The 24,968-nt window shown below is 38.9% G+C and overlaps 3 protein-coding genes across 15 annotated transcripts in view; 1 reads left to right on the forward strand and 2 right to left on the reverse strand.

Moving 5' to 3' along the window:
* Positions 1-959, reverse strand: part of NUP188 (nucleoporin 188) — a 51,865-nt gene extending 50,906 nt beyond the window's left edge. For all 7 annotated transcript variants that reach the window (XR_011923584.1, XM_072431736.1, XM_072431737.1 and 4 more), the window contains exon 1: positions 821-959. Coding sequence is in view for 6 of the 7 variants with exons in the window: in XM_072431736.1 (XP_072287837.1) it covers positions 821-849 (29 nt within the window). In the remaining variant the exon portion in view is untranslated. The remainder of the gene's footprint in view (positions 1-820) is intronic.
* Positions 960-974: 15 nt separating this feature from the next.
* DOLK (dolichol kinase) lies at positions 975-13,712 on the forward strand. 3 transcript variants are annotated; one of them, XR_011923585.1, is made up of 3 exons: positions 975-1,010; positions 5,418-9,067; positions 9,170-13,712. XR_011923585.1 is itself a non-coding variant. In XM_072431747.1 (2 exons), exon 2 carries the CDS (start codon positions 5,550-5,552, stop codon positions 7,113-7,115), a length of 1,566 nt encoding a protein of 521 aa, XP_072287848.1. In that variant the 5' UTR covers positions 975-1,010; positions 5,418-5,549; the 3' UTR covers positions 7,116-13,712. The 3 variants fall into 3 exon arrangements, 1 of the variants encoding a protein (XP_072287848.1); XR_011923586.1 differs by having other exon boundaries at positions 5,418-8,819; positions 8,963-13,712; XM_072431747.1 differs by having other exon boundaries at positions 5,418-13,712.
* PHYHD1 (phytanoyl-CoA dioxygenase domain containing 1) overlaps positions 13,410-24,968 on the reverse strand; it is a 64,651-nt gene continuing 53,092 nt past the window's right edge. For all 5 annotated transcript variants that reach the window (XM_072431752.1, XM_072431750.1, XM_072431751.1 and 2 more), the window contains exons 7-11: positions 24,698-24,719; positions 23,641-23,769; positions 18,494-18,610; positions 14,464-14,590; positions 13,410-13,598 (exon numbers count right to left, since the gene is read on the reverse strand). In XM_072431752.1, coding sequence (XP_072287853.1) covers positions 13,553-13,598; positions 14,464-14,590; positions 18,494-18,610; positions 23,641-23,769; positions 24,698-24,719 — 441 coding nt within the window. In that variant the 3' untranslated portion in view covers positions 13,410-13,552. The remainder of the gene's footprint in view (positions 13,599-14,463; positions 14,591-18,493; positions 18,611-23,640; positions 23,770-24,697; positions 24,720-24,968) is intronic.

Genomic DNA, 24,968 nt, shown 5'->3' on the forward strand with positions numbered 1-24,968 from the left:
AGATGTCAGAGGTTGTCATTATCAAATTAATTTTTTTGATGTGAAATCTCCCTGAGCAAACTCACAGAACTCAAATAGTCCAAAAGCACATGCATCCTAATCGGCCCATGGCCACCATATACATCAGCATTCTTATTTATTGCCAGTTTCTAATTAGGATTTTAAGCTTACTGCTGATTAGCTATCAAAGAAGTATAAGGCAAAAGGGATGCTGGGAGTTGTAGTGGGGCTGACTATGTACTATAGAGGTGAATGCTGGGACATGTAATGAAGCAGGCTATGTACAGTAGGAAAGAATGCTGGTAGTTGCCATAGAGCAGGTTGTGTAGTACAGGGTGGAATGCTGGGATTTATAGTGAAGCAGCTAATGTAAAGGGGAAAAATGCAGGGAGTTGTAGTTAGGCAGATTATGTCTTTAAAGAAGAATGGACGTTGTAGTAAATCCATATACAGCAAGGATGAATGCTGAGAACTGTAGCGGAGCCAGTTGTGTATTACAGGGGGAAGGAGGGGATACTGGGAGTTGTAGTGGCGGCAGTTGTGTATTACGGGGGGGGGGATGGTTGTTGGAGTAGTAGTGGAGCTAGTTGTGTAGTGCGGGATGCTGGGAGTTGTGGTGGAGCCAGTTGTGTATTAAAGGTAAGAAAGTTGAGAGTTGTAGTGCTGAAGATTTTGTATTATAGGAAGGGAAGCTGGGAGTTGTGCAGTATGTATAGTAGAAGAGAATGATGGGAGCTGTGGCGTCAGTCGCAACGTCTCCAGAGTACAGTAGAAGTAGCGGAATGACTTTCCGTCAAATGAACTACCGGTAATTATTTACCTCACGTCCAAACCCCCGGCGGCTGCCATCTCCGTCTCTTTTCCTCAAAGCACCGTACACGCGAGCCTACACCACCCTCCCGCCACACTAACACAGGGGTCAAGCAAATTCAACGCCGCCGGAAGTCGAGCGGCTTCAAATGACGTCATTGCCTGTCAGGTGGCCTGGGACCAAGATGGCGCTATCCGAGGTGAGGAAGATGATGGGTGGATAATATGGGGATTTATGTCACTTGGTAATGTCGGGATATTTCTGTGAGATGAAGGGAAGGGCTCAGCTAAATAGGGGGGTCTAGGCACTACTGTAACACCCCAGCCTAGCCTGCACCCCTTTGTCTACTACTTAGCAGCCATCTTCCCGGAGACCTTCATCTCCTCACTGTATGTCACACAATATGGAAATAATTTCTCACACAGCCTCGTGTCTTTACTATGTGTACAATATATACCCCCCTGGCTAGCTATTATATAAAATGTTTGGCTTGATTAGGGAGTCATCCCAGTTTGCTCCAATATATTAAAACGAATGTATAGGGAGGTGTACATGGGTAGCTCTGTGTACATCCTGAAGAAAATTGTGATCAGGCAGGTAGGTTTGTCTTATTGCAGAAGGGACATAGGACTTCTTTTTTACAATACACAACTGCCTGATCCCAATTTATATTTAGTGTAGTACATTTTAAAAAATTTTACCTAAAGCCTAAACCTATTTTAGATTAGGATGGAGTGATAAGGGCTTCGATTCCCTGCCAGCTTTTTATTTCTGTGTCCCTGTTAGGGAGATTCACAGGTGCACAAGTCAACCCCTCTGCTGCCCCCTGGACTCTACTGCCCCTTCAGGGAGCCTAGGACCACAAGAAAGTCACTCAGCATGGAGTGGCAATTTCACATCTGATCCCTTCTCTGTACCAAAAGCCTTTGAAGTTTTCTGCTCTCAGCACATCCAGGTTCACAGCTATCTGAAAAAAAAATCAGAATGTGTACAGATGTATAACGACTATAATAATTGAGGGTAGTGCATGAGGCACATTGGGGGTCTTTGCAGGGCAAAGAGAACTATCTGCACATAATGTGGTAAAATAATTTAAATTAACCTCCCTAGCGGTTCATTGCTTTCTGGTTTTATATGTCTAAAAGCAGTACATTGCTTTTCATAAAAATTTATTTTACAGTTTATTATAACAGTATGAGTATAATAAAGTTTGAAACACAAAATCATGTAAAATAATAAATTAAAAAACAAAATATATTTTTTTTAATTAAAAAAAAAATATACTTATACTATTTTATTATACTGTAAAATAAATGTTCTTGAAAACAATGTACTGCTTTTACACATTTAAATCCAATGTATTGCATTCAGTACAGTTATTTTGTATTGAATGCAAAAAAAATAGCTTTTGAATATCCCACCCCACCGGCAACGTACACACGCACCAACATCACCGGGAACTCCCCCAGTGACTCATCGTGTGCAAAAGACGTCGAAGGAAGAATACAGAGATCGCGACGATGGACGGTGCGGGACGCCAGCGGATCAGGTAAGGCTATATTTACTATTAGCTTCCCAGTGTTCTTCCCCAAAATTCTTTTCAGGTGGGTGGTGGGAAGCTGTAGCCGGGTGGTCAAAAAGGGGGTGTGGCAAAACATGGCAAATTTACTGCTTCCAGTTGTTTATGCCATGGGTAATCAGTAACCTCCTATTGTTTCAATGTTATACCTTCTCCCAATTAAATGTTCCAACTTTGTAATGCCTGCCCCGTTATTATATCCAATTTTTCTATTCTATGTATTTTGCCACAACTGTCCTATGCCGTGTATTGTGACCCAACTTACTAGTGTTCTAAGTTTTAGGAGTGTATTAATTTGTAGTAGTGTAATAGTATAATGAATGTGTGAGTGACTTCTGGCAACTGCTAGGCACCTAGGATTGGTAAACAGGTGGTAAGTGTTGGGCTTTTTCAGAGCTAGCAGTTTTTTAAGCAGCAGTGGTTCCTGGCATGAGGAATGAACAAATGTAACCTTACTGCCGGTGTGAATTCAGCCTAACTTCAGATGTGCTCCTGTGTCTATATTTAGTTAAAGTAAACTTTTGTGAAAACCTTTTTTTTTCACTTGATTCTTTTACAAAATTAGCCCAGCGGGCCCATGCTGGCTCAGCTTCCACCTTTTCTCTAATGCTCACTTGTACGTCCAGTGCTGCCTTGCACTGCACATGCATGAGATTGAACACTTTTTTTTTTTACATTATAAAAGATCCTCTGAAGGTGCATGTACACAAGGAGCAGTGCAGAGCCTTTTGGGATATGTGACACAAATATCCCAGGAGGCTGCAGATTTCCCCTTTGGTCTTTACCGAAATGGAAGTAAAGACTGAAGGGGAGAGGTCCTCTTCAAAAAAGTGTAAACAAAAAAAGCACATTTTTCCATTATATTACAGAGAAAGTCACTCTTTAATATAATGATAAAAATGTGGCGATGCTTTAATAGCATCATGCATGTGATATCAGATGGGGACAAGGCAGCCAGTGATCCCCTCTCATCACTGTCCATATTCTATATAAAAACACTGTCTGTGACGTTTATCCACGGTGTGTTAATGATGTCATCGACAGTGCATTGGGATAGCAATGTGAGTGTAAAAGCTGCTTGTCATATTTTGCAGCCTAACAACTCGCTGTGTTCAAACCTTCAAATCTCCTAAACCGTTGGTTGTATTGACTTGAAATGTTTAAGGTACATGTGGAGGCATAGGAAACTTAAACTGTAGGTGCAAGTGGGGGACACTTGTGGCTAAACCTTTTTAAAACGTAATTGCTATGGCATTATGAGAAAATAAATACCTAGCAAAATGTGCTGCCTGCTCTATTACACATATCTGTCTGCATCTCTACCTCAAACTCCAATTTCTCTAGAATTAGGAGGTGCAGGGAAACAAAAATATAGGTGGACGTGGGAGACACTTGTGGCTATCACCTTTCATCACCATGGCATCATTACAACATTAAAAAAAAACTGTCCATCAAAATGCACTTCCTTGTTACACATGACTGTAACCTTTCAGTACCTCAACCTCAATGAAATTTAGTGGGCAGAGTTTATGTTCTAATGATACCATAGTTATAAAGTTTTAGGGGATGTTAGTCACAGATGTTCCCCACTTGTACCTATATTTTTGGTTTCTTACACCTCCCCATTCCTCAATTAAAGTTTAAAATGTTAGATAAGTGGACAGGAATGTGGCAGGGCAGGGAGGCCCCTTTTGATGGGCAGAGTGTTTTATGTTCCAATGATGCTGTAGTAATGAGATTGTAAGGGGAGAATGTGCCCAGCAACTTGTACCTATATTTTCAGTTTTGTACCCCCCCCCCACCTCAGAGAAATTGGGGTTCAAAAAAGAGCAGCAGACAGTAGTTTCATAGGTATAGATTTGTGACAGGTAGGTATATATTTAGGGGCCCACCCTAATGCTCCTTGCTATGTTAGTGGCCCCGGGGTCCCCAATTTGTATATTCAATTTAGAACTCCTAGTTGCACTTTCCTCTGAAACAGCAACCCCAAAGTTCAATTTTCATACCTTATTACATTTGTAAATGTATAGCTTAAATTCGTTAAAGCTGAAATTGTAGTAACTAGTATCTATGAGGGTGCCCTGTGCAACACTAAAAGTCATTGTGACATACAGTTTAGGAGATATGGAGGTTTGTACACAGAGAGCTGTGAGGATGCAGAACGACATGCAGACTTCACACGCAGCTCTAGCAGTGAATACATTTCACAGACTTTTTTTTCTTTTGTTAAATAGAAATCCCAGCTCGCGCTCTCAGACAGGTGTGGGACTGCCTGTGTCTCATTCACATGAAGGCTGAACTGTGTGCTCACCTCTCATCGCAGCAGCAATCCTCTGAGCACAGAGCAGCCTCACTGAGATCCATGCAGAAGATGAGAGCTGCCGAGGAGAGGTGGGCGGGGTATTCACAGCAGCCCGGCGGAGCAACTGGCTAAAACCCTCTGGGGAGAACCATACCTTCCATTGGTTTACCTATCAGCTTTCAGCAACTTTTTTTTTCTACCCGGGGTTACCGCTAGGAAGGTTAAGTTAAAAAAAAAAAAAAAAAAAAAAAAAATAAGGTAAAAAAGTAAAACAAAATAAAATGCCCCAACCCTTTCCCCCATATACACATAAAAATACATTCACATACGTAAACCTATACTGAGTAATAGATATTAAATATTGCTGTGCATGCTGAAGGAATAATTTTAATGCATTAATAACATTTATTCACTTAATGTTTTGTATGCTTTTGAGTGTTTATTTTATGAGCACGTGTCATTTTTAGGCTTGATGCATGCAGTATTGAACATGTGTTGTGTTTGTGTGCTCTGAAATACATTTTAATGGTTTTTTTTTAATTAAAAAATTGAGTGTGATAAGCAGTAGCCTAAATATTGCTTGGCTTATTGTATGATCATCAGGTTTATTATAATGAATGCTGCAGATTTAAAATATTAAAAATGAATTCCCTGCAAGATTTGATTGATTTTGTTTCCATATACTTTCACCAATCTTATCTATTTACACATTAAATATTTTGTAGGAATGATCACCAATCTCTCCACATAAAGACCATGCAAAGCTGGGGAAACGTTTGTAGATAATGACGAGTGTGAATCAGTTCTGAAAGCCTTCTGGGAGTTAGAACATTGTTGGATTTGAGGTCGTTAGCAACATGGTGAATAAACTGCTGGTGGCGGAGTCCCTTGTGGTCTTTTGCATCGTTCTCAGTATTCATTCTGTGGTGTGGGATCGCTTTTCCTGGTGCACCCTGGCCTTGGCTGTGCAAGCTTTTTATGTGCAACACAAATGGGACCGATTGCTCCAGTCTGGCGGAGCAGTATTTCAGTACCGCTCGTCTGCTAATAGTGGACTTCTTCCAGCCAGTATGATCATCCCTCTGCTGGGCATTGTGATGAGGGAGAGGTGTAAGTCTTCTGGCAATGTTTACTTTGAAAGGTTCGGAGTGGTGGTATCAGCTACTGGAATGGCCTTGGCCTATTTCCTGTCCATAATTGCACTAGGTATTACCAAACCTGTGCCAAAAAACACCTGCATAGTGTCTGGAGCCACTGGTTGTGCAGTACTGTATACTATGAAGAATTCTCTGGCCGTGTCAGAAGTCATCGAAGTTCTGGAGGTGCTACTCATCTTTGTGTATCTAAGCATGATTATTCTTTACTTGCTGCCACGGTGCTTCACCCCTGGGGAGACTCTTGTTGTCCTTGGTGGACTCAGCTTTGTCATTAACCAGCTTATTAAGCGCTCTTTGAATGCTGTGGGTGGTAAAGGAGATCCAGTTGATTACCTTTTGCTGGTGACATTAGTTGCTTTGGTCCTGCTGGGCATTATTTTCTCAGCTTTGTTTTTTTTCATGGACTCTTCCACATGGACCTCCTCGTTATTTTTCTACATGATGACTGCAGTTTTAGGTCTGGGAATCTTTGTGCCCTGGCTGCAATACCTCATCAAAAGACATCCACTCTTCTGGCTGCTGGAGTTTCTGGTCAAGAGCAAAACACGATTGTATCTCCTAGCCTTCTGGACATTCCTCATTCTCATTGCCTGTGGAGTTGTTTTGTTTCAAAATTCAAAAAGATCCACAGACTCTAAAAAGCCACAAGCCTCCACGATAACCCGCAAGTATTTTCACTTCCTTGCAGTGGCCGTCTACGTTCCTGGAGTCATATATGATCGACCATTACTCTACGTGGCTGCTGTGGTATGCTTAGCTGTTTTTGTGCTACTGGAATATATTCGCTACTTCCGCATCAAGCCTCTTGGACAGACCTTACGGTCCCTTTTGACATTGTTCTTGGATGAGCGAGATAGTGGTCCGCTGATTTTGTCACACATTTGCCTTCTTTTGGGGATGTCTCTACCAGTTTGGCTCTTTCCAAGACTGTGTTCTGCATCTCTTTCTGGTCCCTCCACCTTGCTCCCATATTGTGGAGTTCTGGCAGTGGGAGTCGGTGACACTATAGCTTCTGTTTGTGGCAGCACAATTGGTGAAATTAAATGGCCCGGTACTAAGAAGACATTTGAGGGGACTGTCATGTCTGTCTTTGCTCAGATCATTGCTGTGGCTCTTATCCTTATATTTGATAGCAGTGTAAACATTAACACTGGCTACATTTGGTTAGTGGGATCCATCACGTTGGTATCACTGCTAGAAGCTTTTACTACCCAAATAGACAACTTGATTCTGCCACTTTACCTGCACATTATGTTTATGGTCTGATAAACTAAAATGTTATTCTCTCCAAAACTGATATTTCGTTTTCAGTTGTAAGTCTGAATAGCATACTACCATTTATTTTATCCATTTTGGATGGAAAGATCATTTTAGCTTCATGACTAACTCCGTGCTGGTCCCTCTATTTCTAGTGGCAGCACTGTAATTTTTACGTTTTTACATAACCCAACAAGGAGAATGAGACCCCATGAACACTCCATTCAGTTGATCCAGCCTACACTAGCACACTATTTAAAACTAATATATCAGTTTTAGCAAATTGATGGATGGGTTTTTAGAGTTTTGTGAAGCCTTTTTAACCTTAAGTAGCCTTTGTCCTCATAGAGCATACTGTAACAGATTGGAACAAAACTAGAAAGGAGTTAGTGGAGTGGTATCCTCACAAATCCTTACATCCTTAGTATATTTTCAAACCCTATTTTAAACAATATAAAAACCAAGTAGACAGGTTTTTGTGGCAAAATTTATGCATATATTTAGTGTAATAGTAAAATAATACAGTTAGTGCAATGCTTTTTGTATGCACTATACTTGTTCCAGGATCTCACCATTCCTGGTTCAAGAGTATATTTCTGGACAAAGATCACCTGCTTCACAACTTTTTTACATTTGGAGATTGCATGATGGTAAACAACCAATGTATTGGAGAAGAGAAAGTGTTGCACGCAGCCTAGTAACCCGACGTGTTTCGCCCTTCTTAGGCTTTCTCAGGGGTAGCTGTGTGCTTTTTTTAAGGTTGCATACAGTCTAGGGTATGTTCACAGAATATAAAGAACATTAATCTTATGTTAAAGAACAATAAGTGATACAAAGTAATTGTTACATTTGTCTAATATATTCAAATATATAGGTACAGCAAACATACTTATAGGTATGTCTTTAAACAGTTCTTAAATCTATAAGAATTAGTGAAGGTAGGTATATATTCCATAGTATAGTATTTACTATAGTTTAAATGCAAATAAGTGATGATCAGTTATAAAATAATGAATGATTCAGAGCAGGTATGTCAAACTCAAAATACACAGAGGGCCGAAATTAAAAACTTTTAGTCAGGGGCCAAACTTGAAATTTATTGAAAAAAATTGAGTAAGTTTACTACTTCATCCATAATTAACAAAAACAAACCCCTATACACACACTTTAGGGTTGAAAAAACTAATTTCTATTTATCTATGCAGGCTGTGTGTTGTTCATCCTCTCACATCACAAGTTTGTCTGACACTAAATATTGCACTATGCAGACTCTAATGGATTGAAACAAACACAATGCCCCTGTTAGTCAGGCACCGTGTGATCAATGCCTAGGCTTTGTGTCACATGATGGGTGTACAGGAATAATGTCTATGTATTGAAAATGATGATGTGAGGTGGTAACATGGGCGGACAGGCCAGATGTTCATTTTCAGAATTCTTTGGGGGGGCAAAAAAGGACCTTGAGTGTTTTGTTTTATGTTTGTTTTATCTTGTTCGGTGTGTGCAGTGTCATAATGACTATGGACCAAAGAGTCTTTTCGTGATCCTGACTTTCTCCAGCCTCAAGCGTGATGATGCAGGGGAATCCCTGGACGCTGCCCTCCTTGTGTTTATAGGGCAGGTCCAGGGATCTCTAAATGCACGCCACAACAACATTACAATGAGCTGCGACTGCAGCTCTGTCTGATACACTCTCAGCAACCCTGGGACCAGGTAACTATTACCTCTAAAAAAAACTGCTATACATCATTCTTAAACTTCTATTAAGACCTTTAGTTGTTACCTTAAAAAGTGTTTATAGGAACCCTTATAGACTATTACACAGAATGTTTATTTATAAATACTTTATTATACAGATATTTCCAGTGTTTTGTGACCTCTCTCTTCAAACACCATTTTTGCTGATTGGTGGGCTGCGGTGGCAGCACCCTTCCAGTTACCTTATATACTCCTGGGATCAGGTAGCTATCTCAACCAATTTCAATTATGCCTGGTATATTATCAATAATAAAATAATTACTTATAGAAAACATTTGTAACAATGTATATATTTTTATATATAGAAACCCCTACAACAAGGACATTTAGTTACCAACAATTGATCATCACTTATTTACATTTAAACTATCGTGAATACTATACTGTGCTGTATGTGTGTGTGTATATATATACTTACCTTCACTAACTCTTAAAAAACAGTTTAAATACATAACTATAAGTATGTTTGCTGTACCTACATTTTTGACTATATTAGACATAATGTAACAATTGCTTTGTATCAATTATTGTTCTGTAACATAAAATAATGTCTTTTTAAATTCTGTGAATATACCTAGACTGTATGCAATTTCCAAATGTAAAAAGTTGTGAAGTAGGTGATCTAGAAATTGACTCTTGAACCAGGAACAGTGAGATCCTGTATTGTGCATACGAAAAGCATTGTACCAACCTTATTATTTTACTATTACACTAAATATATGCAGAAATTTTGCTAAAAAACCCTTTCTGTCTACTTGGTTTCTATATTCATAGAGCATACATCAATGCATCTGACAAGCACCCCAGAAATTGCTGGATCCCTAAAGCAGGCACTGGCATAATTCTTTTTCATTAGTGTTAACACAGAGCTTACGGTGAATTATAGCAGTGAGCCATTCCAAATCCCTGTGCTGTTTTTCTGACTGCACCTCCCTTTTTTTTAGCTTTCGACACTGAAATGTAGTGAGTGGTGGTGGCAGGTGAGGGGATGGATTGGGTTAGTCAGTTCCAGGCCTATCAATTCAGACAGAATTGAAAAGAAAAAAGTTATGCTATCTCCATATAAATAATAAAAGGTGTATAATTCTGCCTCGTAGAAGACTATCTGACCATTTTATAAAAAAAAGAACAATTGTGAGTTCAGGTACATTTTAAAAGCATTGTTTACACAACTGTTGTATGATGGAATTGACATTTTGAAATGATTAATTGCTGGTATATATAGAAAGTGGCTGGGAATGGGGGTGCTAGGAATAAACCAGCGTATTGCTGTACTGCAATGTCTGTGCTCTACAATCCTAGCAAATGTCATTTTTAATGTTACAGAGATTGTTTTATTAAAAAAATTGGTTACCCTCAGCTACTAGCCCTGTGCTTTTTTTAAATTCTATCTATAGTCAAATTTTTTTTTTTTTTGGGGCTGTCTGAGTCCCTTGCTCTGCATGGGAAATCACAAGGCTGGCTTTAGAACTGACTCTTGAAGCAGGTGAAAAATCCCTGTGTGAGGGCTCCAATCCCAGTAAGAGCTTACATAGGGCTGAGGTCCTTTCACCCATTTTAGTGGAACTAGTGGACACAGTTTCACTTTAGGGAACTTGTTAAGACAAGCTTTGATTTTCAGTATTTGAACTTCCAGTCGCAGGGCTGTAGCTTTCTGTTAAACTTTATTGAAAAAGTAAGGAGTAGGAGGGGGACTGTTCTGGAAGCGCTTTGCTTTCAATGTACAGTGGTACCTTGGTATAAGTCCTTAATTCGTTCCAGATCCTTGGACTTATACCAAACAAATTATTCCTCATAACAAATGAAAGGAAAATGATTAATCCGTTCCCATGAAAAAATTCTATTGTTATTAGCATATTATACATTGATGGGGTTGTATAGAATAATTTAAACACTGCTTAGTATTAAAATAAATAAATACAAAAGCAATTAGATGAAATAAATAAAAATTGAACCTCACTTTACCTTGCTGAGAATAGTCGAGTGCCTACTAGGATGGTGCTGAGAAGGGAGGAGGAGGAGGAGATGTTATGTAATTCACAGAGAGTTCTCGGGTTATAGCTCGGGTTGTTCACTGAATGGTAGCAACTAACATACTGACTCTCGTGGGCAGTTGTGGCTTTGTCTCGAGAGAGGTTAATAAGGGTAGCACGCAGTGTTATGACTCATTTTGACCCATACACGTTTTAATGCAAAGGTTGTATGCCAAGCAAAATTTTTCTTGTCCAAACAGGACTTATACCAAGTTGGACCACTGTAGTTGGTTCTACTGAAGTCTAATGACCTAGGTTAGAATTGGTTGCTGTGAGTTAGTCCAATGCTCTTCACTCCATACTCTTTTCCAGAAGTATTACATGTGGATTTGAGAAAGAAGTAAGAATATTAAGTGATAAAGACTTGAGCAGTATTTGTAGATATATAGAGCACATTCAGTCCTATCCATAATAATATAAAGTCTTGCAGGCCTAGTCCAGTTGGTATGTGTTACAGCACTGTGTAGTACTTTATCATACAAGCCTGATTTGAACACAGTTCTTTCGGAAGCCATTGCATTTATTGTGTCACTTTTGAAAACTCAGATTCACCATCATAAAATTAGGCCCAGGTCTAGGGCACCACATCCGATCTATTTAAAGCAAACTCCAGCTATACTGAAAAAATAATCAGTGGAAGCCCTATTGCACTGCAAAGGATCATCACTTGTTTATTCTAGAGGAGTAGAAATAAGATTAAATACTTTTTTTTATTCTTTGCCCCGATAAGTTTCCTCCGGTCTCCTGAAGTAACTCATCTTTCCTGCTTCCCAACTCCTCAACATCTTCACATAAATTTACAGGAATCCAGGAGCCACCCATATTCCAAAAGCATTTGAGAATAGGGTCAGCTACTTGGAGAGCAAAGAATTTATCCCTCTTCCCCTCCCAAACTTCATAAGCCATTAACTTTCAGTGTTGGGAGGCGACAATGCATAGTGAATTTTTCAGTTCGATTGGAATTCAGCTATAAACCTATATTTGCCCTACTCATGATGCTGAAAAAGTTTAACCTAAAACAAGTATAGTGCAAGCAATGTCAGTCCAAAGTCAAAACTCCTAGTCTGAATAAATATTCAGATTCAGAGACCCAGAATCAACTATAGGAAGTGGATTATTCTAACAGGCACTTAACAGTTCTTTTCAGAATTCAGCAATAGCCGTCTGCATATTTCCCTTGTGGGGAACTGTGGGTTCCCTGTAAAATGACCCTGTTCAGGTGAAAACAGCGGATCCCTACAAAGTAAACATTTTTCCCTCCCAGTACTGCTGTCAAACTGCTGACATAGAGAGGGGATTGCTAAAAGATCCTTAGCTCACTTTAGTTGTGTTGAACATTTGGCCCTTTGCTGTACTTTTATTGTTTTCCTCTGTCAGCCTACTCCAGTTTCTAAAGGTTGGTGGATGGAGCCACAGCTTGCAGCAGGGAATGCTGACATCTAACACTACTGAAAGTGTCATATGTAGGAATTTTTTCAGGAAGATTTTTTTTTTCAGTTCTACTATTTTACAGTGCTCAACCCAGAATTTTTTTTTGCGGGGTGGGGAGAAATTTTAGGCGGGAGTACTAAACTGACCCAACTCATCAGTAACTACCCCAACAGGGTGGTTACTGAAAAGTACCAGGTGTTGCGCCTGCCTAAAAGAGGCTGGGGAGAACACTGTACTCAAGAGTAGGACTGGTGAATATTGTTGGCTATGTAGAGATCTGTGTTTAATTTTAAAATCTGTGACAGGTTCACAATTGCCAAATGCACCCGATACCAATGCTCCAGTGAATGGAATGGGCATATTTTTATCGCTCAGAGCTTCAGTTGTTGCCAATTACGCCAGATCAACATTGACATCACCCCCCCCCCCCCAAATAAATGATTTGTGATATTTTGGGAATTTAACTACCAGAGTGACGGCAGTCTTATGGGCTTATGGAAGAGAGTCAAACTGTTAGGGTATCCAAAAAGTCATTGGTAGTTTAGCCTGTGGTGCCCATCCAATACTAAAATAATGGCTGTCAATTATGTTTTTTTTATATTTTAGTATTAGTCCTGTAGTCTATACCTGTTGCTATTGATTTTCTGATGTACATTTAGATGCAGAATTTGAGCTAAATGAATAAAGCTTTAATTACTAAGTTTGTGCTAAAAAAAAAAAAAAAATTACAGGCTGGTATCTGTAGCTGTATGCACAATCCGCATTTATGCATCTCACTTTAATTTTGTAATGTGTAATTATTGTTAATGAGAGTCCCTTCCTATCAGAATCCCTTCAATATTCTGTATAAAAAACTTACATAATATTGAAAAATGTGACATGTGTAACTGAATTTTTAGGTTGATTTGCCAGTTTCTATTTAATTTGTATAATGTTTTATTCTCTGTATCATGTATTAAGTGTTAAAAGTTTCCATACTTTTTGAAGATGTATACAATTCCCAAGAGCAAAATAAACCACATTTTCCTCAACACAAAAAATTGTTTTGAAAGATTCCATTTTCAAGGAACAAGTGACAAGAGAATTCCTAAATTGTTTTACTGGAAAAAATATTGGACATAAAGATTGCTTATAACATACAAGACAGTAAAAGATAATAGTGTAAAGTATTTTTCCCATGGCAGTGAGTGAGGGCTGGTCCAGCAAATGCTTCTTAAGGTTTTGTCATGTGTACAAAGTTGGAAATGGTAGACCAGAAGAGGGTTGCAACCTAAACAAAAGAAAATGTGGATATGGTAAAAAAAGCAATTTTTTCATGGAATAGTCATCCTGGATAATACATTTTTTTAATAAAAATTAGGTGAATAAATGAATACCGCAATTGCATAGGAGTAATTTGTATTATTTCTAGCCAAAAAAATGAGCTTCAGGCTTGCATACATTTTTTAGGTAGCTCCTGAAAAGTTGTGCTTTGAGGCAGTTTGTCTAATTAAAACTGAACTGTCCCATAAAAGATGGGTTCTGCAGCATATCTAAGAATAATACAGTGTTTCAGATGGGAAATGGAAAGAAACTCTATTTGCTAGCTACAACCTAACTCAACTTTAAAATGGCAGAATATTTACTGCCATCTGAGGTTCTAATATTTCTCACTTCAATAACTGGGTTTGGAACTTAAATCCTTCCCATCCACAATCTACAGAATATCTTTCCACTACAAAATGCTCTATATTGAGGGTATATGTTATACACTAGAAAGCAGTGGTGCCTGATGGCTTTCTGCCTGCTGCCCATAAATAATCATTCACCTTTAAAATGCACAATGCTGCTAATATGTTAAACATCAAAAGGGGTTTTAGTGCTTGACCTTTGCCCACAACCAGTGGTTTATTGTTATCCCCTATGCTGATGAGGTGTTAAATTCATTCATCCCTTTATAGTTAGCAGATAAGATTTTTGAGCAACTGCTAGGTTACAAAGCCTCTGGGTCCTTATAACCACTATGGTCCTTCTAACAATTGGTAACCAATCAGATTTTTGCGGATCAGTTACAATTAAGTATAAAACAGAGCGGGAGAACTGGGTGTTCTAAAAACAATTGGTCTAATAGTTCATTGATAATTTATGGATCCTACCAGTTGTCAGGGCTCCAGGAGGCGTTTTCTGATTCCATAACATGGAAGGAGTAGGCATGACGAGAGTCGGAAGAGGTGTTCAACTCACTTTTGTGGACAACTTCCCCATGGATCAGCACTAGGCTTCCTGAACATAAAAACAATAAGGGTAATCTCACACACACACAGTTACTTCAATATCATTCCCTTTGCAATGAAAATGCAGACATAAAAAAATGTATAACCAGAAGGTTGAAGAAATAAAGGCAATTGAACTTATGTATAAACCTCAACTTTCTCACCTGCTTATTAGGGAACAGATGGGGAAATTAGACCATCCCCTATTTGATAAGTTGTATAACCAATAGAGAAATTTGTTTACTATTTGTTTAAATTAGAACTTAATTTGTCTTCGTAGTGGCCGTATAATTCCCTAAACTATCAGGAAAGCCAGTCCTTTTACCCTTCAGACCCATTCATTTCTAGAAGTGAGCTATATTCTAGCAGTTCAGTCTAATACAACTTACCTGGGAATTAATAAATTCATGGTTGGTGCACAAGTTTAAAACAAATCAACACTAGAAACACTCTGTTGCACAGAGCAGTGAAAATTGCAGAAGCAGGAAGCTAGGTAAATGCATAGTTCTCCCCATAGGATTTTAGCGGGTTGCTCCGCCCAGCTGCAGTGAATACCCCGCCCACCTCTTCTCAGCAGCTCTCAACTTTTTTACGGATCTCAGTGAGGCTGCACTGTGCTCAGCTGTCATCCGTTCAGAGGATTGCTGCTGCCATGAGAGGTGAGCACACAGTTCAGCCTTCATATGAATGGGACACAGGCAGCCCCGTCCCTATCTGATAGCGCGAGCTGGGATTTCTATTTAAAAAAAAAACAAGTCTGTGAAATGTATCCACTGCTAGAGCTGTGTGTGAAGTCTGCATGTTTGTTCTGCATTCTCACAGCTCTCTCTGTACAAACCTCCATATCTCCTAAACTGTGTGTCACAATGACTTGTAATTTTCAGGTTGCACAGGACACCCTCGGATACTATTTACTACAATTTCAGCCCCCAGCTTTAAAGAATTTCAAGATATACATTTACAAATGTAAAAAATTAGGAAAATTGAACTTTGGGGTTGCTGTTTCAGAGGAAAGTGCAACTAGGAGTCCTAAATTGAATATATAAATTGGGGACCCTGGGGCCACTAACATAGCAAGGAGCATTGGGGTGGGCCCCTAAATATAAATCTACCTGTCACAAATCTATACCTGTGAAACTACTGTCTGCTTCTCTTCTTTGAACCAAAATTTCTGAGGTGGGGGGTACAAAACTGAAAATATAGGTACAAGTTGCTGGGCACATTCTCCCCTTACAATCTCATTACTACTGCATCATTAGAACATAAAACACTCTGCCCATCAAAAGGGGTCTCCCTGCCCTGTTACACATTCCTGTCCACTTATCTAACATTTTGAACTTTAATTTGGTAATGGGGAAGAAACCAAAAATATAGGTACAAGTGGGGAACATCTGTGACTAACATAACCCTAAAACTTCATAGAAGAAAACTCCATAAAACTATAGTATCATTAGAACATACACTCTGCCCACAAAATTGAGGTTGAGGTACGGGAAGGTTACAGTCATGTGTAACAAGAAAGTGCATTTTGATGGACGTTTTTTTTTTTTAATGTTGTAATGATGCCATGGTGATGAAAGGTGATAGCCACAAGTGTCTCCAACTTCCACCTATATTTTTGTTTCTCTGCATCTCTTAATATTTTTGTTTCTCTGCACCTCTTAATTCTAGAGACATTTTTAATGTGTAACAGAGCAGGCAGCACATTTTGCTAGGTAAAGATTCATGTTCTCATAATGCCATAGCAATTACATTTTAAAAATATTTAGCTACAAGTGTCCCCCACTTGCACCTACAGTTTAAGTTTCCTATGCCTTCACGTGTACCTTAAAAACATTTCAAGTCAATACAACCAACGTTTTAGGAGATCTGAAGGTTTGAACACAGCAAGTTGTTAGGCTGCAGAATATGACAAGCAGCTTTTACACTCACATTGCTATCACACTGTGCTGCCGATGACATCATTACACACTGTGGATAAACGTCACAGACAGTATTTTTATTTAGAACATGGACAGTGATGAGGGGATCACTGTCTGTCTTGTCCCCATCTGATATCACATGCATGATGCTATTAAAGCATCGCCACATTTTTAATATTATATTAAAGAGTGACTTTCTTTGTTATATAATAGAAAAATGTGCATTTTTTTGTTTTTACACTTTTTGGCAGAGGACCTCTCCCCTTTAGTCTTTACTTCCCTTTCGGTAAAGACCAAAGGGGAAATCTGCAGCCTCCTGGGATATTTGTGTCACATATCCCAAGAGGCTCTGCTCTGCTCCTTGTGTGCAAGCATCTTCAGAGGCTTTCCTATAATGTAAAAAAAGTGTTCAATCTCATGCATGCGCAGTGCAGGGCAGCACTGGACGTACAATTGAGCATTAGAGAAAAGGTGGAAGCTGAGCCAGCATGGGCCCACTGGGCTAAGTTTGTAAAAGAATCAAGTGAAAAAAAATGTTTTCACAAAAGTTCACTTTAACTAAATATAGACACAGGAGCACATCTGAAGTTAGGCTGAATTCACACCGGCAGTAAGGTTACATTTGTCCATTCCTCATGCCAGGAACCACTGCTGTTTAAAAAACTGCTAGCTCTGAAAAAGCCCAGCACTTACCACCTGTTACCAATCCTAGGTGCCTAGCAGTTGCAAGAAGTCACTCAGAAGGGGTAAATGTTTTTTTTGCTGCTAATATGAACTAAGCCTAACTTGTTACACCACATTCATTATACTATTACACTACTACAAAGGAATACACTCTTAAAACTTAGTAAGTTGGGTCACAATACACGGCATAGGACAGTTGTGGCAAAATACATAGAATAGAAAAATTGGATATACTAACGGGGCAGGCATTACAAAGTTGGAACATATCATTGGGAGAAGGTATAACACTGAAACAATAAGAGGTTACTGATTACCCATGGCATAAACAACTAGGAGCAGTAAATTTGCCATGTTTTGCTACACCCCCTTTTTGACCACCCGGCTACAGCTTCCCACCACCGAGCTGAAAAAAAATTCTGGGCAGAACACTAAATGATTATCTTTGTAAACTGTGTGCCAAAAATAAAATTGTTCTTTATGAAAATACGATGTTCTATTCATTGATCATTTGCCCAATATTGTATGGGCCTCCTTGTGCTGAATAAACCACTTTAACCTGTTAAAACATGGACCCCACAAGACCCCTGAATGTCTCCTATGCTATCTGGCACCAAGAGTTAGCAAGCTGATGCTTTACGGCACGCTGCCTTCACCAGCATGTCCACTTTCTATAGTGCTGATATCCCTTCCCTGGGTAAATAATGACACACACCTGGCCATCCAGGTGTGGTAAAAGAAAATAAGTGAAGGACAAATGGTCCACCTCTGAAATTTATGTGGCTATTTTAGGTGCTTTTGGCTGTGAAAAAGAGGCAGTGTGGGCCCTGTGACTGGTCTACATCTGTGCAGCCCCATATTTATCGAGCTGTGTGTTCTGACACCTTTCTAAATTGTTTTCTTTTTGGAATTTGTGTTGCAATAGCTCTTCTTTGAGAGCCTGATAGACTAGCTGTACTTCAGATGCATCGGTGGGCCTTGGGCACCCATGACCCAGTTGCTGGTTCACTAATTTTTCTTTCATGAAACTATTTTAGTACGTTGTACCCACCACATAGCAGAACACCTGACAAGACCTGCTTTTTATTGGAGATGCTCCAACCCAATCATCTAACCTTTCGAATTCAGCCCTTTTCAAAGTTGCTTACACTTGCCTGGCTCAACGCCTTCAAGAACGGACTGCCACTTTCTGCCTAGTATATCCCACCCTTTATGAAGGACTAGGTAGAGAACTGAACATGATGGGTATGAGTCTGTTTACTTCATAGCCTACTATGTAACTGTGCAGCCGTATATAGATGAATATAAACCTTTTGGAACTGGAGCTGGCACGAACAGTTCATCATTGTAGTTTGGCTCTTCTCCCATAAACTTTGTACAAGGGATTGTGCCTGGAGGTGTGCGCACCATGCGACGGGAAATTCCATCTTTTTAGAAACAAAAACATGATATTAGTTAAAGCACATGTTAGAGCATACAGGTTACTATTTAGCTATTGTAAGTCTAGTTGCCCCTCCTATTTATCCTGAGAACTCAGATCAGAAAATCAGACACATTTATGCTTCTGCCTAAAAATTAAAATAACTTCTACACACTTCTAGTGTGTGCCAAAAGGCAGGCACAGAGGTGTATTTCACAAGAGCATAATGCATTATATTTTTTTTATTGTAGAGAATTATTGGACAAAAATGTGTTACATTTAGACATTTGTGCATTTTAATATTGGATTTTTTACTTTATATTACAGTTAGACTTGTTCACTCTAACGGATTAGTTACTGATTTAGTACTCTGTTTATTATTAGTATGTAACTGTATGTATGGTATGTTAGTAGTTTAATATTATTGATGAGATAATAAAGAAAGAAAAAGGAGGCTTTTTATGGCAAAAACAAAATTAGGTGTATGATACAAAATCAGTCCTTAAATTGGTGCTGCTTTTAACATTGTTCTCCTATGCTACCTGTGCTTAACATACTTCTGCTATGCTAGGCATTATATCATAATAACAAATACATAATCTTCTCTCATTGTAATTGTAATGGTAAATAAAAGCATAAATAATGGTCCACTATGGAGTAATGGAATCCTTCCAAGTCAGTTGCTAAATTAGGGAAATTAGTACTAGAAAGATAGCATACTTGTTATAAATAACCACAGATATCTAAGAACTAATAGTGGAAGGAGGGCCAAGTATGGGTATCTCCCCCCCCCCCCCATACACATGTATACCCAGAATAATAAACTCGCATTCTGTGTGGACTAGGAATAAATTGATTTTTTTGTGCTTCAGATAAATTGTTATTTTAAAATGGTAATATAACAAAATCTGAGTAAAAGTACTTCCGAGGGAATGGGGTCTGCATCCAAATTAATCTCTACAAAGAGAAAAGCATAATGAAATATATACAGTACTATTTTAAATTTAAAATGGTCAGTAGAGGGCATCCAAACTCTGGTTCATATGTGCTAGGGCAGCGGTCGCCAACCGGTGGTCTGGAGAAAATTTTGGGGGTCTACGGCTCTGGCCTGAGCGGGGTCGGGAGAAGGACCCCACTGGGGGGAACGCAGTGGCCGGAGGTGCAGACCACGTCCCCCATGCAGTTCCTAGGCTCAGGGAAGTGGGTGGGCTGTGTCCCTGAACATAACCCGCCCACTCTCCCATCGCAGGCTTCGATCAGCGATGGGAGAGTGGGTGGGGTTATGTCATAATGACTTCACTCTGGGGGAGGTTTCTCCCCCTTTGAGTGACACCCAGCTCCGCCGGTAATTTTAGTGGTCCGCAGAAACTAAGGTTGGCGGCCACTGTACTAACTAAATTACATACCTAGAGATGTTAGCACTGAGAGTGAAATGTCCAAAGGATTTATTATTCTTTTAGAGACGAAATTTAGGTCTCAAAGAGACAATTTTTTAAAAAGCCTATGTTTGAGAGTTTATTTTAAAAATGATAGATAGAAAGATAAAGAGAAATAATAATGATTAGATAAATTTTAATCCCCTAGTAAACTGTTATATAATTGGAATATAAGGATACGTTTATAAAGTAAAAGTAAATAAAAAAAAAAAAAAAGCTTACTAGTATAGCGATGGTAGTATAGTAGAGGATGAGATGCCTGCAGTCAGTCTAGAAAAAGGACAGGACTGCTTGCAGCTTGTTCTTAAAAATGGCTAACGTGGCCATTATATGGGGTTATCGCGCATGCGCAGTAACATATTTTGGGCATGAAAGTAGACGCACTTTTGCCCCTAGACTATTGACAGTAGGAGGTGGAGAGGGTTCCAACTCCTCCTAGAGGCGGTGTAAGAGTATTTAACGATTGTATCAGTCTTCGCACTCATTTGCCATGGATTGGAGCTAGCCGGCTGGGACCAGACAAATCCTGAGCATCACACATAATCCGATGCCCAAACAAGGGACGGGGGAGGAATAAGCACTCCGTTCATTCCAACCAAAGGCACCCAGAGTGGTGGGGGCTCTGTCCTTGTAGGGGGGAGGCTAGTGTATCCTAACAAAGGAAATACTTCATATTACAATCTGATAGTGTGTGTGAATGTACTACGCTTTAGGATATAATTATGCTGCACGTAAATAGACAGTGATAAAGTATCTAACACTGGTCAACAAACATTTTCCTGCAGTAACATTTACAGAACTAATCACAAAGAAGTTAATAAAAAAAAAAACTCTGTATGATTTCCTTTTATGCTGATGATCACAACAATCACGTTAAAGGCTCTAGCAGTAGTCTGCCATCATGTGTCTATCGCATCTGCCATGATACCTTTTTTCCATCCCCTTTAACTATTGATAGAACCTCTCCCCATGTTCCTCACTGAAATCACCAAGGTTTTCTGGAAATTTTTGTGAATGGCTTTGGCGATCGTGAGTGTACTTTTATGCTTATAGTAGCACCCATATGTTTAAAGTTTAAGAGCAAGTTTTGTACCAGTTCTTCATAATTTTGTGCCAAGAAATTCTTGACAACCATGACAAAACTGTGCCAGGCGGAAGCTTCAGTATCAGTCATGTAACTTTGAATCATTTATAATTTTTCGAATCTGGGGTGCATCAAAGATTCCTGCTTTTAATTTTTCTGTACTTAATCCAGGGAAGAATCAATATTAATTTTTTATGAAACAATCACCGTCCTTGTTTAGAGCTTCAACAAATTGCTTTGTTAATCCCAACTTTATGTGTAGTGGAGGGAGAATGATTTTTTTCATTGTCAACCATTGGCTCGTTAATGATGTCCACTGCACCTTTTTTCATGTTTTTCCTTGGAAGCCATGTCACTTTTTTCCAGTGATCCTTCTTTGCTTCACTCTCCCACAAGCAATTGAAAGATGGGTACTTAGTGATTTTTAAATAAACACATATGAACTGTTGGTGTTCAGGATAGCAAAGCTTTTGTACGACCATTTTTTGTTGAGTGACCAATTGGAATTGATGCATAGCAGTTGCCATTATGCAGTAAAACAGATTTCAAACTTCGAGTGGAACGGTCTATGAAAAGCCACCGGTCTTCTGCTCGGTATTCCTGTACCCCCATATAGGCTAGTAGTCCAGGGATGTTACAACAGTACACAAATTCTTCATCTTCACTAAAATATGGTAGGAGTGTCACCTCTCTTGTCCTATAAACCGTTATATTAACTTCCGGTCTTAGAGAGTTCTTTTCTTTTAGCCTGGATGCTAAAAGTTCAGATGCTTATTTTGACATACTTGGGTCATGTATTTAAATCATTGAGCTCCTCTTGGGGAGAACCGCTGGTTTGCTGAAACACTTCCTTTATATTTACTTCCACTGCTAACTCCTGGATTACACTTCAAACCCCGTATATCCTCCATGTCGGACACAGGAATATCAGGCAGTGTACTGAACACTAAAATGGGAACATCAGCACCATGCGGCACAGATCGTCCTGCTGATTCCAAAGAAGGGTACTCCCACTTGTTTTTCCTATAACTAGTGTGCTGTGAGTGATCCCCAGGTGTACAGTGGAAAATTATCCACTTACCATTCTCGAGTGTTTGTGCTATAGTGGCAGAGTAATGTAATACTCTTCTATGTCCGTGGGTGGCAGTAGGTAGCCTAATTGCCTTGTTTATTCTATGAGACAAGGAAATTAGCTACAGAATGTCATTTTGTAACATTTTTGATTTGTGGTGTGCAGCAGGATTTTTTCAATGTAAAAAATGTGCAGTGGCTTAAAAAAGGTTGAAAAACATTAGTGTAATGATGAATGAAACGTGGATCTACATGAAATGTACCTACAGGAGAATGTTACAGACATTGGGATATGTAAAAAAACAAAAAACAAAAAAAAAAAAAAATTTAAAAAAAAAAAAAAAAAAAAATTAAATTAAAAAAAAATTAAATTAAGAAGAAAAAACAATTTAACAATTTATCTGAAGTACAAAAAAGTCTATTTATTCCTATTCCATACCGCATCTGAGTTTAATATTTGGTTAAAAATGTGTAGGGGGTGGGAGGATACCCATACTAGACCCTCCTTCCACTATCAGTTCTTAAATATCTGCAGTTATCAAGAACTTAAGTATGTACCAGTAGTCCTAATTATTGTAGGTTTATTATTTATATCAAGTATTAGCTATGCCATCTTTCCAGTACGAATTTAATCACATTTCCCTAATTTAGCAACTAACTTGGAAGGATTCCATTACTTCATAGTGGACCATTATTTATGCTCTTATTTAACATTCCAACATGAGAAAGTAAGTTTACCTTTTTTTACTTTAACATATTAACATTCATACTACACGCACCTCCAATATTATTCACATCACATTACATATCAATTATTACAACCAAGATACTCTCGTGTAGTTCCTATGACATCTTTGTTTATTTTCTAATTTTTTCCAAGACTTGATCTAAAAATGTAAACGATGTAAAAAATGTAAATGATGTAAAAACTTTTCTAACAGGTCTTTTCTTTATTGTGTCCATATAGTTTTTTCTGTTCAACTAAGACTCTATTAACATATATGTGTATTAACATAAATTCTGTATATATTTCTGTTTAACCAGTTTAACCTATACATGTCTCCTTTATCCCCTGAGGAAGCCTTATAGGGGAAAAGCTTTGGGGACCGAGACAATATGCATTTGTCATTTTGATAAAATGCCTAGCATAGAAGAGCTGTTAGAGTAGCACCATTTCAAGGACTGCTTTTGTATCTATAATACACTTAATCCGTTTTTGCCATAAAAGCCTCTTTTTTTTTCTTTCTTTATTATCTCATTCTCAATATTCGGCTTGGCAATAGTAACTTTTTATATTATAAGTGACCATCTCTCTAGATCACAGCAATCTTCACAATACTGTTTGTTTTCTGTATAGGATTTAGAAAATTGCTAGGAATGCTATACATACATGGGAATATTACTGTAATAATCATCAAGCAAATTTACCAATCTGTTCTGTCTTACCCTTATGAGAACCTGGAATGAACCACAAGCAGCCATTTTGTTCAGTTGCATCTTCAACAGCAATCCAGAATCCTATAATTCGACCAAGAGGCTCCGTGTACAGGAAGGTGGCATCCTGGTGAGGTGTGACTAGTGGAAAAATATTTTTACATACATATAATCATTATAATGATAGAGTATTGAGATTACAGGATAGGGCACATGGATTTGTTGTGTTGGATCTAAAAATAACAGATTGGCTTGCACTGACAAAGAAGCAAAAGCACTTTACAACAATTCTAAGCAGGAAGCAGATCCTACATATTAAATTGTCCACTCTTTTGGTCCTCTAGACCAGCGGTCGCCAACCTTTTCGGTCCCGTGGACCACTAAAATCACCGCCTCCCGACTGCACATGCACGGGGGGCCGGGTGTCACTTAAAGGGGGAGAAGCCTCCCCAAGAGTAATGCCATTATGATATAGCCCCGCCCACTATCCCATCGCAGATCTGAGGCTGCAATGGGAGAGTGGGCAGGTTGTGTCCAAGGACACAGCCCGCCCACTTACCCGAACCTGGGAAATGTACTGGAAACGTGGTCCGCTGCTCTGGCTGGTGCGTCCCTCCAGCAGGTCCTTCTCCTGACCACCAAACCACTATTAGACACCTAAGTCTGCCATCATGGTAACATAAATGAGGGACAGTATGTACCTATGGAACGAGGCCAAGTAAGAACACTATGGACCTATCTGCCACTGGATTGCAAGCGAAAAAAAACATTGAATTACTAAAGTTTACCAATCTGTCGGTATTCTATTACAACTACAGTGATGTCCACGGGTGCCCCATAGCCATGCCTCTGATCAAGCTTATTAAAGCTCTATTATTTGTTAGGCCCCCATAAAGCTCAACTGCTGGCTAAAAAAAATTAAAAAAGATCTGCCCACCCTCAACCGTACAGCAATAATATGTCACAACATCTGCTGAATTTTCCCAGTGTTGCAAAGAATGAAAGGATTACTGTCACAAACAAATATTTGCTGCTGTGTATATAGAGGTATGTTATCTAAATGTTTTACCTTCTCCTCCAATGTTAGGTTGCTGAAATAAAAATAAATAGGGTTTTTACCAAACTGAATGTCTTTATAACATATAGCAAAAATCTAAATAACAGTAGGTCCCTAAAATATCTTTTCCTCCTAAATCCAAATCCTCTTTATTGCATCTTAGTGTATGTAAAACCCTAACAATTAACTTTTTTGTTTGCCTCCTTTCATTACGGTAGAAGTGTTACTACCAAAGTTATGCCCCCCCCTTTATATTGGGTATATGCTACAATTTTTGTATTTG

This window comes from Pyxicephalus adspersus, chromosome Z (assembly GCF_032062135.1).
Source record: "Pyxicephalus adspersus chromosome Z, UCB_Pads_2.0, whole genome shotgun sequence".
NCBI lineage: Eukaryota > Metazoa > Chordata > Amphibia > Anura > Pyxicephalidae > Pyxicephalus > Pyxicephalus adspersus.